The sequence below is a fragment of the Dipodomys ordii genome, unplaced genomic scaffold (assembly GCF_000151885.1).
Source record: "Dipodomys ordii isolate 6190 unplaced genomic scaffold, Dord_2.0 Scaffold23, whole genome shotgun sequence".
Lineage (NCBI taxonomy): Eukaryota > Metazoa > Chordata > Mammalia > Rodentia > Heteromyidae > Dipodomys > Dipodomys ordii.
In genome coordinates this window covers 12,132,844-12,149,087 of record NW_012267239.1, presented here as the reverse complement: position 1 = coordinate 12,149,087, position 16,244 = coordinate 12,132,844, and the positions used below count along the sequence as shown (strand labels likewise).

General features: G+C 47.4%; 1 protein-coding gene across 1 annotated transcript in view; it reads right to left on the bottom strand.

Annotated features, from left to right (window-relative positions):
* Ryr3 (ryanodine receptor 3) overlaps positions 1 to 16,244 on the bottom strand; it is a 273,574-nt gene that overhangs the window by 207,000 nt on the left and 50,330 nt on the right. The window contains exons 5-9 of the mRNA XM_013014307.1: positions 13,292 to 13,438; positions 11,973 to 12,072; positions 8,692 to 8,785; positions 4,919 to 4,993; positions 3,625 to 3,781 (exon numbers count right to left, since the gene is read on the bottom strand). Coding sequence (XP_012869761.1) covers positions 3,625 to 3,781; positions 4,919 to 4,993; positions 8,692 to 8,785; positions 11,973 to 12,072; positions 13,292 to 13,438 — 573 coding nt within the window. The remainder of the gene's footprint in view (positions 1 to 3,624; positions 3,782 to 4,918; positions 4,994 to 8,691; positions 8,786 to 11,972; positions 12,073 to 13,291; positions 13,439 to 16,244) is intronic.

The window sequence follows — 16,244 nt, the reverse complement described above, 5'->3', positions numbered from 1 at the left end:
AAGGGTGGAGTCACGCGTGTGAAGGGTGGAGTCACGCGTGTGAAGGGTGGAGTCACGCGTGTGAAGGGTGGAGTCACGCGTGTGAAGGGTGGAGTTATGCGTGTGAAGGGTGGAGTTAGTTACACGTGTGAAGGGTGGAGTTACGCGTGTGAAGTGTGGAGTTACACATGTGAAGTGTGGAGTTACACGTGTGAAGGGTGGAGTTACGTGTTCCTGCAGCCAGCCATGCTGCCTCATTTACTTTTTTGTGGCTATGGATCTACTGGAATATAGGTGAAATTTTATTTAACAGGTGTAGTCTGACTGTCACTGTTACAATTACACACACACAGCACATTCTGAACAATTACATACACACACAGCACATTCTGAACAAAGCCATCTCCTCTATCATATTTCTATTCCTTCTTCCTTTTTTTTTTCCAAATGGCATTTGGTGGCTTTCCTTAGGCTGCCGTCACCCACAGACCCAGACACGCTTGCACACACATGCACAGTCAGATTCTCCACCCCTCAGTGCCTTCCTCCCCTTCCTACAGACCCACCTGAAACAGGCCCCCTTCACATTCATGTTCCATTACCACCATCACCATCACCACGGACGAGGGAGCCCAGCAAGCTACGTCAAACTTACTACAGGTCGCACGTGCACACAATGTGAGGCGCTGGGATTACACACACACACACACACACACACACATGCACACGCCGGGGCTGAGATGATCATTTTTGTCATGCAGGGGTTCCTAATAGAGGGGCAATGATAGTGCCAGAAGGATGAACGAGTTTCCTCCTATAACCCTTGTTTGGAAGTATGAGGAGGATTTTCTAGCGGCATGCAGAGGGTAAGAGGATTCCGGGAACAGTTTGGTGGAGAGAAAAAAAATGTGTTAGACGCATGTTCAGCACAACAGAGCTCCAGGGACTCTCAATAAATAATGAAAGACACAGGGGCAGGGCAGGCAGGGCTCGGATACACAAGAATCCTTGCGGGCAGACTTCACTGGGGTTCACACAGGCTACACGTTGTCCTCCTGGTCCACTTCTGGGCAGCTCTGAAGCTGTGCCACGTCTGCCGCCACGCTGCCCTCCAAGAAGCTGACCGGCTCTGCGCTAGCCCTGTCGCCCCCTGCGGACCCCGTCTGACTGGAGGGCCTCCCTGCTGGAGCCTTTGGCTAGCTTTACCTCCTTATCTTCCATGGCCCACAGCTTGCTCAAACAGCTTAGTTAGACCTCCTGGGCTGGGCTGGCTGAGACTTAGATGTGGCCAGCTTTTCCACAAAGATCAGTTGCACGCCGTCTCACAAACAAACAGGCCCCTCTCCCCCAGGCTCCCGCCTCTGTCCTTGTGGGGAAAGCTTGCTCAGGATGTGAACCAGCATTTGCAACTGTCCTGTGGTCCCAACTGCATGGTCACAGCGGTCTGACAGAAGAGACAGGGTGGAAAGTTCATCATCGAGTCACAGCCCAAATCCCAGGCGTCCCCCCTCTGCCCACCGAGGGCCAGGTGACTACACCCCCCCCCCCCGACTCCATTCTCACAACCCAACCCACCGTCCATCCCCTGGCCTTTCCAAAGCTGACCCCAGCTGCTGCGCCACCGTCTAGATCCCCACGTGCTACCTCAGGCCACGGCCTCTGTGTTCTGCGCTGCGAAACACGGCGGCAGGCAGGAGCGGGTAACAGGACTCGGGGTCCTTGCCAGTGTCCAGACCCAGCCTCAGACTTCAAGCTCCGGGGCTCGGCCATTTAAAACTCTATCAGTGACTGCAGGGACATGGATGCTCGGAGCAGCTGTGATCTCCAGCTCCGCTCTGCGCTGGCCTCCTGGTCCCCAAGGACCAGGAGTGATCAGCTGTTTGCCTCTGCCCTGCCTGGAAACGGAAGGCCACAGAGACTGGCAGCGGCCGGTGGCGCCAGGGCTCGGTGTGCTCCACGCCTCTCTGGCCTCCTCCCCCCAGGCTTCGGCACAGCGCTGAGCTGCGCTCCACGAGGCCAAGCCAAGGAAGGGAGTCGAGACTCCTCTGGGAACAGGGTCGTGTCAGGAGCTGCTTGATTTCTCTGCTGCCAGGGAAACAGTAAAGACCTTGGGGGTCACGTCTCCGTGCCAACGAATCTCCAGTCCGGTGAGGACCAAGCAAGGCTGAGCTGTATTCCAGAAAGGCCAGTGGCCGTGATGAGTTGAGGCTCTAGTCCCATCTCCCTTTCCTTCCTGTGCAGGGGAGAACAGGACCTACCTGTCTCTGATCTTCCAACGGTTCTTAAAACTGTTGGGTTTTTTCTTTGATTCTTTTATCAAGTTGTATTGTTCAGAAATACTTCCTGAGGCCAAAATATTTGCTAACTGTACATACATTTGAATTTAAAACCCCACTTCTGGAAATCTAAAAAAATATATTGACAGTAATGGAAAGGAGATATACTCAGCAAACCAGAGTGAAATCAAGTAGCCAATTCGCTAGAAGTCCACAGAAGGTGGCATTTGGGCAGAGCACGCAAACAGGGGCAGGAACGGAGCATCTTTGAATGTGGGAAAAAGCCTAATTCTAATGTAGGGTAGTTTAGGCAAAAACGCATACCAAAGAGTTGCTCTGCATAAAGGGACCTTAGAACCACAGAAGCAGGGCAGAGGACCCAAGCCCTGCTTCGAAGGACACAGAGCCGAAAGTCTGTTTTCTTCTGAGGTCACAGAAAACTCAGCTGTCAGCTAGCCCCACGTGACCAGAATTATCCACAGCCCATCACTGAAATGGTGTCGAGAACACACACCAAAATCTATTTCTGGAAAAGAGCAAGGAAGAATGAAACTGGAGAGGAAGCTCCCAAAGGTGTTGAGCTGTCCGCGCAGACGTGCAGGTTTTCTGAAGAACCGCACGGCCCTGTGCAGAGGGCTTGCTATGCTTGGACGATCTTTCCCAGAGCAACCAGTGTGGAAGAGTGGCCAAATGCTCATCAGAAGTTAGCTCCAGCATGCACTTCTGCCCACGCGTCTATACCCAGCTCTAAGATACATGTGCGGAATCAAAACTAGCTGAACATTAATGCTAGAAGTCCAAGTTTTTTTTTTTAAATACACGCTGCGATGTATATATAGGATAGCTGTATATGCAGACATCAAATAGCAAGCTTATTACCTCATTCTATCCCTGGTAGCACAGGGTCCATTCTCAGTGAAGGCTGGGGATAGACAGACAAAGAGGGCTGGGGAGTAAATATAATCAAGGAAAAGGAGGAGCAAGGTCCTGGGTACCAAGTGGCTGTAGCTGCTCAAGAAGCCAAGATCTGTAGCATCATGGCTATTAAAGCCAGCCCAGGCAGAAGCATCTGCAAGCTTCCATCTCTAAGATATCCAGCAAAAAACTGGGCTGGAGGTATGGCTCCAGTGTAGGGTGCCAGCTGAGCAGGTGTGAGGCCTGAATTCAAACTCCACTACTGCCCCCCAAAACAACAACAACAACAAACTCCACAAAACAACAATTAAGAAAACTGGAAAAAGGTACACATTCCTCCAAGAACTCCATTTGTCAGAGGTCTGATTCAATTTTACTTTGTTAAGCATCGTTTCCTTGCAGTCAGAGAGCTCACTGCTCACACAGGAACCAGATCCACCTCATCACGTCTTACCTTGGATGCCCGGAAGCAGAAGGCTGTGGACTTGGTGTCGGCCTTCCCCCGGTCCTGCAGCAGAAGCCCTTGGTCCTCGGTCAAGGCCAAGTAGTGGCCTGTGGTGAGATGCCGGAGCCGGAAGGCCTGGCCCCAGCGGATGTTGCTGCCACTCCAGCTGGCAGATAAAGCAGACAAGAGACTTGGTATTAATACGGAAGAAGTCATTTTCAACATCCACCCCAGCCGGGGGATGCAGCCCCCTGTGCAATGAACTGCCAGTGTCCTGGCTGGGCCTAGGCCCTCACGCGTGCCTACATCACAACGTGGCGCCCTCTTGGATTCCTTTTACAGCAGCACAATCCTGAGGACAGGCCGGAGCTGATGGTCCCTGGAGGCTCAACCTGCCGTCTCCACTTAGTTCTACTTAAGCCTGTTGCGGCCCCTCATCACAGAGGGAGTGGCCAATTTTCCTTTCGAAGGAAACTCATTCCTGACTGGGCAATGTATTCTCTGAATTCAAACATCTCACTACCACAGATAGCCTTATCATCAAGAGAAACAGTGAAAGGAGCAAACGGAACAAACAACTGCCCACACAAAAAAGTCCGTTAGCTGGCACTTGCAGAGAGAGGTGGGTGATCCACAAGGTGACAAGCGAGCAGATGCTGGGCATTGTGAGGAGCAAATGAAGTGCAGGGAAAGCAAAGGAGGAGGATTGAGAGGAGGGACCCTGAGCTCAACGCCAGCCTTGCCCTGGTCCTTCATCAAAAGATTTGCATCTAACAGAAGTTGTCGTAAATGCAAAGTTATTCACAAAATAACAAGCAGCTGAAAAGTTACCTCTTCAGTGGGAATAAGATGCTTATGTCTAACTTTTTAAAGATACTCTCAACTTTTGGGCTGCCAGTGAATTCAAATTACAGGAAGGATAAAAGGCCCTTCCTGTTTCAGGCTCTGGGGAAAGGGACTAACTCCTAGAACCACAGCGAGACGCATACGCCTGTTCTTCATAAGATTTTAAACAGAGAGAATGTAAATGTCTTATGCCTGTTAATGTCCCACGCCTTTGGGCTCATTTCTTTCAAACTGTTGGTATGTACAGCTACTCATCTTTTAGCTATACCAAAGACATTTTTCTTTAGTTTCTAACAAATGTGAATGAGAGAGAGAGACAGAGAGAGAGACAGACAGAGACAGAGAGACAGTAATTTCAGAACTTAACTCTGTACCCAGGGCTTTGGAGCACTCGAGGCTCGGGCTGTTGGAGGAACGCAAGCGCTCTGGGGAGGGTCGCACCTGCACGCTGCTTTACCTTATCCGAAGGGGCTCCACTCTCCACAGAGACCTGGCTCTCATCCCGGCGCCCCCAGCTTCATAGAACAACCTCCTGTGAGCAGAGCTGGAAATCAGTTCCAGGTGAGGACCAGATCCCTACACACGCTCTTTGTCTAAGCTCTTCTAGGTCAGCAAAATACAAGCAGGCAGTGTCCAATCTCACTTTTTTTTTTATTGTGAAAATACCATACTGAGGGGTTACAATTCCATGGGCAAGGTAATGAGTACATTTCTTATCAAGCATTGTAGCCTCCTCCTTTGTTTCCCCTTCCCATCCCTTCCCATCTCCCGCCCCTTCCCCCACCCCGTGCCAAAGTTGTAAAGTTCGTTTTTCCACACAATGTCTTGTACGTCTCATTGTTGCACTGGGTCCACCTGTATCCCTATTTAAATGGATTGTTTTTCCCCTTCCCCTCCACACGTTACACCAACATCAAATGCAGTGAGAGCAGGAGAAGGAATGAAAGCTACTTTTGGGGATGAGACTCTCTTCCTCTCAATTCACTAATTGGAAGTTCTACCTCCACCGCAGAACACTTACCTGTATTACCAGCCAATCACAGGAGCTCTAGGAAGAGCTCATTGAAGTAGGTTTTAGATAAAGTTGCTATTTAATAGCAATGAAAAGGAACTAGATACTTATTTTTTCACCTAGGGGTTAAGTTCCAGGAAATGCTACAAATATGGGCTGAGAAGTCAGACAGGCCTGGATTGGATGTGTCGCTGAGTGACTGTGAGTGAGCCCCTGCACCATTGAACCTCAGCTTTCTTATCTATTAAATGGACCTAAGAAAGACCCTTATTGAATAATTGTAAATACTGACTGTGACTTTCAAAGGGTAAGATGCATAAGGATATTCACAGGTGTACAAATTACTATGAATTATAAATTTATCCAAAGTTTATTTATATATAGATGTTCAGAAGTACACCTGGAGGGAAAAAAGCTACCGGCAGAATACAAGTAATGCTGGTTACTTCTGGAAGATGGAACTGTGGAGGACATTTGTAAGTCTTGTTTTAAATGGAGACATTTTGGTGACTATTAGGGAAGGGAATCCTACATTGTTTCAGCATTCCATCACCCCAGTGTCTCTGGGCCAGCCTCGAATGGAGATGGTGCTGCATGCACTCTGCCATCCAGATTTTCACGGGGGTCTCCCCCCAGCCCAGCAAGGAAGGGAAGGCTCCCTCAGGTGGCTTTGAAGTGGCTCGCCCAGCCGCAGGTGAGAAGGTAGTGGGTGAGCCGGTCCTCGGGGGCCCTTTATCCCCTGAAGTCAGAAGGGTTCTTAAAGGTTCATTCTTCCTACGCAGATATGCTAGGCGGTTGATCTGTTTAATCTCACAAGGTTACCGAGGTTCACACAGCTTGTTCCTGTTCTCTAAAACAGCTCCCAGAAGAGAGGCAGAGTGGGTGGCGAGCCGAGGTGCTTTTGAAAGCTGGGCTGACAGCTTAGCCCTGGCTTCAGAAAGTTACATGGCCTATCCCAGATTGTTTGACAAGCCAGAGGCAGAGCCGAGGATCAGAGCCTCGGATGTGAGGGTGTTGATCCTGAGATCCCAGGACCTTGGTCGACCAAATCTGGCCACTCTTGGGGCTTAGGAGGAATGAAATGATTTCCTGCACAGACTCAGCACACTGTGTGCCTCTGTGGCTGCCAGACGCTCCCAGCAAGCTCCGGCCTCCTGTCCCCCCAACCTGCCACTTTCCTGTGATCTGGACCGTCCTGGCCAGCTCTGAGCACTTTCCTGACAAGAGCAGGCCGTGGAGAGGCTTACTGCCCACCGCACTGAGCAGACAGTGCCAGGGCATCCGCTTCATTCAGAGCAACGGCTGCGAACGTTCTAGCCTTTTCCGTGCGCGCCGCCTCCGTAAGTCATTTGGGAGCTGCTGTGCGGGCACCTCATTCTCTCTGCCTCTGTTTTTAATGCCTGCCTCGTTTCCTACTCGGCAGGAAGCCCACCAAACGGCAAGCCTCTCTGAACAGGGCAGCTTCTACGCCAGCCTTTTCTAATGTGGTTCTACTTTTAATGGCAGGGCTGTGAATCGGTGCTGGAGGGAAGCATGTTTGTGGGGAGTGCATTTCATTCCTCCCACAGATGAACAGGAATTAGAAGAAAGGAAAAATGAAGTTCTGGGATTTCCACCGTAGATGTGGATAACTCTGAAAAACTCACAATCACAAAACATCAATTCTTTGGCTACGTAGGAACTTTCCACTTGATGTAGCAAAAGGTCAAAGAGAGACAATAGATGAGCTATTGCATAGCCCCATTTTTATTTTATTTATTTTGGGGTCCAGTTGTGGGGCCTGAACTCTGGACCTGGGCGCTGTCCCTCAGCTCTTCAGCTCAAGGCTAGCGCTCTACCACTTGAGCCACAGTGCCACCTCCGGCTTTTTTCTTTTTGCTTATGTGGTGCTTGAGGAATCGAACCCAGGGCCTCAGGCATGCAAGGCAAGCACTCTACCACTGAGCCACCTTCCCAGCCCATCATAGCTCCATTTTTAAAAGAAGAATTCTACAAATAAATAAGATCATATGGTGATATTTAGGGTAGAGATCCTTAATTCTAAGGGAAATCAGGTTAACTTCCCTTCTCCAGGGAAACTGTCAAGCACGGGCCCACGATGGAGGAGGCAGGGAGTGAGTAATCATGACACCTGACAGATCTGTGCTTTGTGTGCTCTAGACACTGTGTAGGTCAAATCTGGTTCCCACGAAGGGGCACTCAGACAACACTGCAAGAACAACTATAAGGACTCAAAGGATAGCTTCTGATAGGTGTACCAATAACGCATTGAGCACCTTGTTTGAGATTCTTCATGACATCAAATGAACAACTAGCCCCACTGTGGAGTCCAAGCTCTGGCTTCCAGGCTCACATCTGAAATTAGTCTGTGGCCTTGGGCGGGAGGCCACTAACCTAGGCAGTCCCCAGCCTGTGAGCTCTGTGAGCGCCGGCCCCCGGAAGCAGAGGAAATGCGGTTCCCGTAGGCATTACACAAAAACCAGAAGCCAGTGTCACCAGACCAGGGTCACTGTTACCTGAATTCAGTCTACTTTGGACTATGATTTGGACTGTTTTTTAGTTATGTAAGACTTCTACAGTTACAGGGTTAAGAATGTTATGCACTGATGTAACCCCTCCTCTGCACAGTATTCCCACAATAAAAAACTTACTAAAAAAGAATTTTATGCTCTGCTCTTTTTGTGATCATCAGAACACAAAGGGACGTCTTAGTATAAATGTAAGATGTGGCTGTCCTCCATCGCACAGTTTTGGATTTTTGATGAGCGCTGAGACCGAGGTCACCTCAGGCTACCGCTGATGTGCTGGCAGCGCCCTCTGATAAATCCGGCGGCCGCTGGACAGTGTTTGCTTTGCCTAAAGCTAGAATAAACAAAACTACAGGAACCACTTCTTAGCATATGAGATGTGAAGGGTAGAGATAACCTGGAGAGCCCGGTGAGTAACTGTGCAGACACACATCAGAAAAACTTATTTCCATCACCAAAATCAACCAAAGAAAATTTAGGGCACGGAAGGCTTTAGAGGTTTGTTTCCTGAGGATACTTGTGCACATGTAGCACTTTCTGTGAGCAAACTCTACCCTCTTGCTGTTCCTATTTTACAAACTACTGATAGCTAAAAGAAAGTCAACCGAGCAACGCATAGAGAATGCATCTGCCACTAAATACACAGGTAAGCTCTACAGTTTGAGTCGCGCCAGGATGGAGACAGCTCACCTATGCTGGGCGTCGTTTTGGTCTGTAGACGGTATTGTCAGACACTCATCACGACCGTGGAAGAGCCGCACAACATGGCCGCCAAGGAGATACCCTGGAAGAGAAAGACACTCTACCACAAGCTGGGGAAAAGTTTAGACACCATGTTTACAGTGAATTCATGCAGGTCTGAGCTACAGGCAGAAAACAGCCAAGACAGATACACTTGGGAAATTACAGAACCGGAGAATTCAGGCCCCAGGCAAAAAATGTGAGAGAATCCTAACAATTCTAACTCTGAAAGTAAAATAGGGGTTCAGAGGTAAGCAAGGCTAAGATCAAAGGCTGGATGAAAATGCATGCCAGCTGGCAGCATTAAAAAACAAAAGGAACATTAAGTTGCTGCTATTAGAAAGATAAGGATTTTCCACTTCTTCAGATATAAATATAGTCAACACCCATTCCCTGATAAATCCTGACAATCTTGCTGTGTACTCTTTGTGGCAAAATCGAAATCAAATTACAGTCATGTGAAAGAAAGAAGGTGCTTAAATTATGTTATTTGAAGAAAAACAGATGGGGCTGGAGATAATTCTGTGAAACAAAATAAGATTCAGAAAAACAGGTATCACATTTTTTTCCCTCATATATGGGGAATCTAGATTCTGGAAATCAAAGCAAACCAAAAACAAGGACAGAGTAGAACAGAGGGACGGTTTGGTGCAGTCGGGGAGCGGGCAGGGGGGTTGAGTATGATCCACGCACGTACACAGAAGAAACACACTGACACTGCTCTAAAAAGGAGTGTTGGGTGGATAATAGAGAGTCATAGAAGAATGAGCGTGGGATCCAAGTAAGTTATGTGTGCATGGAACATCGGCATGCAAAGAAAGAAGGCACTGGGAAAGGGATTCTCTGCTGTGGATTTCTTCAGGCTGTTTAGTAAATAGATGAAATCTGATGGCATTCTTATAGCTATCAAGGAGAAAGGAGAATTACTCCCCAGCATCCCCGAGGACAGGAACAGATGCTGTTATCAACCATCAGTCAGCTTTCAAGACGGGAATCTCAATAGTCACAGAGTTCCAGTGCCGAAAGGAAATAATCAACCTGAAGGGCAAAATGACCCATTATTCTTCAGATAACTTCTGAGTATTAATTCAGAAACACCTTAGCAGGGAAGAGGCCCCAGACTGAGCTGCTTTGCTCAAGGAAATGGGAATCGTTATTTCTGTAGGTTAAAAAAAATCCCAAACTTCTCCAGGCCACTCCAGTCTCAGGAAACCTACAGATCTAATGATGCCGAATGTTTGGGTCAGGTTGGTTTTTTAAATCAGGTAATTAGGTTGCTAGGGGTGGGAGTTGGGATGGGAGGAACATCTTCAACTCTTTTGAATGTACAATGAAAATAGAAGAGGAAAAGGAGGTGTTTGCGCCCTACTTTGTATGGTGACAATCTTAATATTCCTTCTTTCATTTTTTTTTTCCACCTAGGCAAGAAAAGATTTTTCTCAGATACCTGGAAGTCTCTCCTCAACTTCCCGTATCTTTTCTTTCTTCTTCTTCTTTTTTTTTTTTTGTCAGCCGTGGGGCCTGAACTCTGGGCCTGGGTGCTGTCCCTCAGCTCTTCAGCTCAAGGCTAGTGCTCTACTACTTGAGCAGCACCACTTCCGGCTTTTGCTGCTTATGTGGTGCTGAGGAATCGAAGCCAGGGCCTCATGCATGCAAGGCAAGCGCTCTACCACTGAGCCACCTTCCCAGCCCTCCATATCTTATTGTAGTGAAACATCCAGTTATGTGTATTTGCGATAATGTATTTACAATACATTGCAGGGGAATTGTGAGACGCCAATATACTTAGAAAACTAAAACTTCGGTGACCAAGCTCCTGTTCACCACTTCATCTCTTGATGGGGGGAATGAGACTCATTTAGAGCTCATCTCTAATAACTCCTGGGCTTCTTCAGCCAACACCGTGTTCAACACTGGCACATCCCAACCGTTCTGAGTGGACCCACCCAGAGCCACTGCCGAGGAAGCAGCGCGTGGTGGAGACCATTAATCTTCGGGCAATGACACCGATTTCTCTGCGGTGGGTGCTGAAGGGGCACTTTCCGCAGAGAACCAGACGCCTGCACCTCTGCGCCTGATACGCTGCGCTGGCCGTGGCACTGCAGGGCCCCCAACACTTTAGCCAGGGCTTTTTAGACATGATTTGCAAATATTCCTTAATTAATCCCCACCAATGCTCTGCTGGAGACGGAGAGGTAATTTCGTTCTTACAGTAAAAATGAAAATTCTTACTTGGAAATTGATTCAAAATGTTCTAGGGGAAGATCTAAACCCAGAGCTGATGCTTGATTGAGAAGACAGAACTTGGAACAGATTTAGGGTAATGCGTTAACTCTGGCATCCAAGAAAAGGTGAACAAATCCTGTCTTATACAAGCTTTCCCCACATCGTCAGAAAGAGCGAAGGCTATGTCTTTTCTTGATTATTCAGTTTGATTCGGAAACCGAGGTGTCACCTTGTCTATCTCGATCCCCCTGTGTCTCAAACATCATAGCACAAAAGGGCATTCCCGGTTTGAAATGAAAGGCTCATGAAGAAAAATAGGGTCAAAGCCTGTATGATCTGACTATTTTTAAAAGCCTGAGCTTGCTATGAAGTTCTGGAACGGAATGCAATAACCTGTAGGTCACTGACGTTTTATTATTCCGCTCAGCGGTGTATTACCTATCTGTGAGCAGGGCCAGTGTGTTTATTACATAATGTGCACAGAGCTCTGACTCTGCCTGGCTCCAAGAAATGGAATATGAAAGAAAAGTTGAATGATCTGATTTCCAAGCAAAACATACTGAGAAGCTTTCTTTTATGATTTTTAAGTGGACTTCCATAAAGATAAGTAAAAAGCAAATGGACAAATTCACTGTTGATACAGAGAACATTTTTCCCTTGCATAGAATGAGGGATAGGGAGAGATATAAACCATAGAAAATTACGTCTTCTAAGATGGAAGTGATGTGGTTTGTATACTTATAACTAGTCAACAAAAACGAAAACTCAAGTCTTGAATGCTTGCTGTGCTAAACTAATAAGGAGCCAAGAGATTAAAAACAATAAGGTTGGGAAGTCAGGAAAGAAAATGACCTGTATCCACCACATAAAGACATTGAAGTGAACGAAAATCATGCTACCTGTGCACCAAGCAGTTTACGAGGGAGCTGTGAAATTGCAGAAAATGTCAACATAGCTTAAAACAGCCTGGGAGGCCCAGGGCTGGAGGCATTAAAAACCCACACCTTCTTCCACACCGCTTCCCGAGCAGGTGGGATGTACGTTCCAGAGCGTTTGCATAAAGGAGGCATCCACTTGAATGCTGCCGTTCGAGATGGAGAGATGCTGCGTCAGAAACAAAAAGGAGACGTCCTTTTAAGCCACCAGTCCAGTTCTATCAGAGCAACTCGCGTGCATTTTCAAGAGTTTCATTAAACTGCCTGACTCTTTTCTACATAGTCTGTGGGAGACTTCTTCCTCTACCCCAGCCGGAAGCCGCCTCGAAGTGCGACACTTTATTCTGGGAAGAGGCAGTGTTCAGCAACAGGGCTGACAGACACGTGTGGACTCCAGCTCCTCAGTCAGACTCCAGAGTCAATGTGAAATTCTCTGTAGACTAAAATCTCCCCAACGGGAAGAATGACTCCAGCGTTTGAAAAAGGCAAAGTAGAATCTGCCGGTGAGGTTGAGAAACTGTTGGAAAGCTTAACCACGCAGCTTGGACCTCCTCTTCCTGTCAGAGAGCCCCGGCCAGGCCCAGCCCAGCCCAGCCCAGCCCAGCCCAGGCAGGGATGCCCGCCCACCACTCATCCTCAGCTGCAAGATCTCCCCGGTGGCTGCCACCCTCCACAATGCCCGTGCACTAATACGTTCAGAATTGCCTTTCTCCAACACAAAGCTGGTGTGTGTCTGTGTGTGTGTGTATCTGTGTGTGTGTGACTGTGTGTGTCTGTGTATGGGTGTCTGTGTGTGTGTCTGTGTGTGTCTGTGTGTGTGTCTGTGTGTGTGTGTCTGTGAATGTGTGTGTGTCTGTGTGTGTGTATGTGTCTGTGTGTGTGTGTCTGTGAATGTGTGTGTGTCTGTGTGTGTGTATGTGTGTGTATGTGTGTGTGTGTCTGTGAATGTGTGTGTGTCTGTGAATGTGTGTGTGTCTGTGTGTGTGTGTCTGTGTGTGTGTATGTGTGTGTGTGTGTCTGTGAATGTGTGTGTATGTGTGTGTGTGTCTGTGAATGTGTCTGTGTGTCTGTGAATGTGTCTGTGTGTCTGTGAATGTCTGTGTGTGTGTCTGTGTGTGTGTGTCTGTGTGTGTGTCTTGTTCTTCAGAAAGACACACAGGGTGATAAATTCCCAGTGACGAGAGCTAGCGTGTATTATTTCCTGAGGCATTTTAGCACGGCATCAACAGTTACATCTCAGGCACCACGATTAGCTCACGGAACAGGAAAGTTAGTCATCTCTCAAGCACACTCTTGCCCAACCTTTTAGTGGCTCATTTTCCCTGGGCCACCTTTCTCTAAAGGGAAAATTCTGAAGAGGAAAGCCGCTCACCCCGCGGGGTACTTACAAGGTATCTTTCAGAGGACACACTGACAAGGATGAGGTCATCACCAATCCGGACTTTCTCCCCCTCGGACCTCTGTTTGGAAGCAGGGTGAATGGTCCACCAACAGGCTTCTCCTGCATGAAGGCCCCTTGGATTAGTCGCTGTGTTCTAGAAAGCAATGTCCCTAACTCTGATGCTCGCACTTCTTAGTTCTGATAATTACCCTTCAAGCACACACTCATTCATATCACACACACACACACACACAGAGTATACATGTGCATGAATCATACTCTACTCATAAGCAATATCCCTAATTCTGCCCCTCATATCCTACAATTCTGATGAAAACACTTGAAATACACATGCATATTCGTACACCTGCGCACACATTCATCCTCCAGACTTCAGTCTTTATTTCCTTACAACCATTTCAGTTGCTTTGGACTGCATCTATCATTTTAATTTTCCTTAGAGCAAGACAGGGTTTGGGAAAGAGTACTGGAGGGCAGAAATCACAGTCTGAGTATTTTAATGCATATATAACACGTTTGTTTCAAAGTCTCTCAAATCTTTGCTTGATTTTTTTGGGTCTACTGAACATTTAAAACACTTTGTATTTGCGCTCTACTTTCACAAAGTGCTATAAATACATCGTAAAGGGATATTTTAAAATATCAAACCTAGAAATGTATAGCAAAGAAGAAACATTGGTGTTTTGGAAAAAGAAAAGTAGATGGATGCTCTTAGCCAAGAGAAAGCTAAGACAAGTCTTTGAATGAAATCATGAAGGAGACACGGATTCAAAAGCCCCTTCTTGGTTAAATTTCCTAGGAAACGCTCTGGACCTGGAGGCAAAGGCGGCGGCAGCAGATGGGGTGGAGTGCTTTCACGTGTAGCTCAACCCCAGATCCCTTTCCTATCCTCCATCAACCACAGGTGACGCCTCACGCTCCTCCACGCCACAGAGCATCGGAGGAACCGCAAACCACCACAGGTCTGTCAAGCGAGCAAGAGTTCACACGTGGTGAACAGCAAGCCCCTGCTGCGGGCTGTGTGTGAAGAAGCTATAGGAGAGGAAACTCGGGAGGACTGAGCTGTGCTGGGCCTGCTTTGCTCTCTCCTCCTCCTTCGCAAGTATCAGGGAGGAGACGGAGTAAGTCAGGATGATGGGGGTAAAATTGAAGTGAATTACTCCAGGTCCCTCTCTACTTGTCTCCACGTGCAGTTTCTGATCAACCGCAGGAGCTCAGGCCGACACACGTGTCTGCCCTGTCTGTCAGCAGAGGTTCACACCCAGTCAGGAAAACAAAGTATAGCACATACATGGTGGGACAAAGCGTGAACGCATGCAGCAGTGACACGAACCAGACACTGTGCTGAAAATGAACCGTACAACTCGTGGGGGTGACCTGTGTAACTGTCATACCCCTGTACATCATCTCCACAGTAGAAGCAAATACACATGAAAGAAGTGCTAAAAAATAACCTCTGCTACCACCTTTCCTCCATTTCTTTATTGCTAGTTCTAATGGTTGGAATAAAACAGAGCCCCTGGACACTTGACTAGAAAGTGGTATTTCTCAATTTCTTCTCAACTTACAGAAAGAATAAAATCATGGTATTGATATGAAATAACCACAGATGATTTCCAGGCAGGTGCCCCAGACCGATGGCTGCTCCTGGAGAGGCCAACATGCTTGCACAAGGCGTGCCCTTCACTCATTTCCCAACTTTTAGCAAAGGTCGACAACATTTGAGAAGAAATTATATTTTAAGACATGTACTTTAGCTGAAAACAAAGAAACCTCAAATCAAGCTAATCTTTACTGTAGGGAAAAGCTACAACAGCAGCGGTAGACTCGGCCTCCTTCCGGTGTTACCCGGAGCGGGGATCTCCTGCACGACCTCTAAGTCACCACTTCGCAAGGCACAGACGGCAGGTGCGCACAGTTCGAATCCTAGGTTATTTTCCTTGATCACCTAAACACCAGACACTCTGGCTCCTTAACTTATAAATGGTCCCAGTTTATACGCAGACTGTGCACTGCTGTGGTGACTCGACACAGAACGCTCTTTGTACTTGGGGGGAAATGCTATAGCATGAGAGAGATTCCAGTTAGACCTCGATGTGTCTTTTGGCTATTTCTTTTTCAAAGTTTCTCAGCCTCAGATGAAGTTTCATCTAACACCCTTCTAGTCAATTCGTACTCTATTTGAGCCCATCTGAATCACTTTCTGTTGCCTGTAACCAAAAATCCTGACTGGTAATGGCTCAACCCCTAAATGGGTCAGAAGTTCTAGATCCAAGGCCTTTAAGGGTCACAGGGCACGAGACACCCAGATTAGCAGTTTTCCCCTGGTGAACTGCAGATATTAGCTTACTGCAGAAACAGTTTACTTCATTGGGATGAAACATGACTCCATTTACCTGCCACCCATTGCTCTATCCGTGTATGGAGTAACACATGGGAAATGGCCCCCGTCTTTGACACGCTGACAGAAAGCCATTTCTGGCTTTCTGTGTCATTAGATACCACTACGGTCACTACCATTCTGAGCGTGTTCATGGTAGCCATCAATATATTTTTTATTGTATATATACACACACATACCCACAAACACACACACAATAAAACACAAATGACACTGAATCACAAGGGTGAGAAATTTAGGGAAAAACTGCTCATCTGTTAACTTGATTCTAGTAAAGCAAATTTTAAGTGTGGGACTAGCATCACTAATGCTTTCCTAATATTTCCCAATACAGTCTCAATTATTTGTCCACTTTATTTTCTTTATTTTAAGCAAGCAAAACACATTCTCCACTTACACTTCTCTACTTAGATATGGTATGCTTTGTTTACAAAAGTTAAGTATGGGGCTGGGAAGGTGGCTCAGTGGTAGAGCGCTTGCCTTGCATGCCTGAAGCCCTGGGTTCGATTCCTCAGCACCACATAAGCAAAAATAAAAA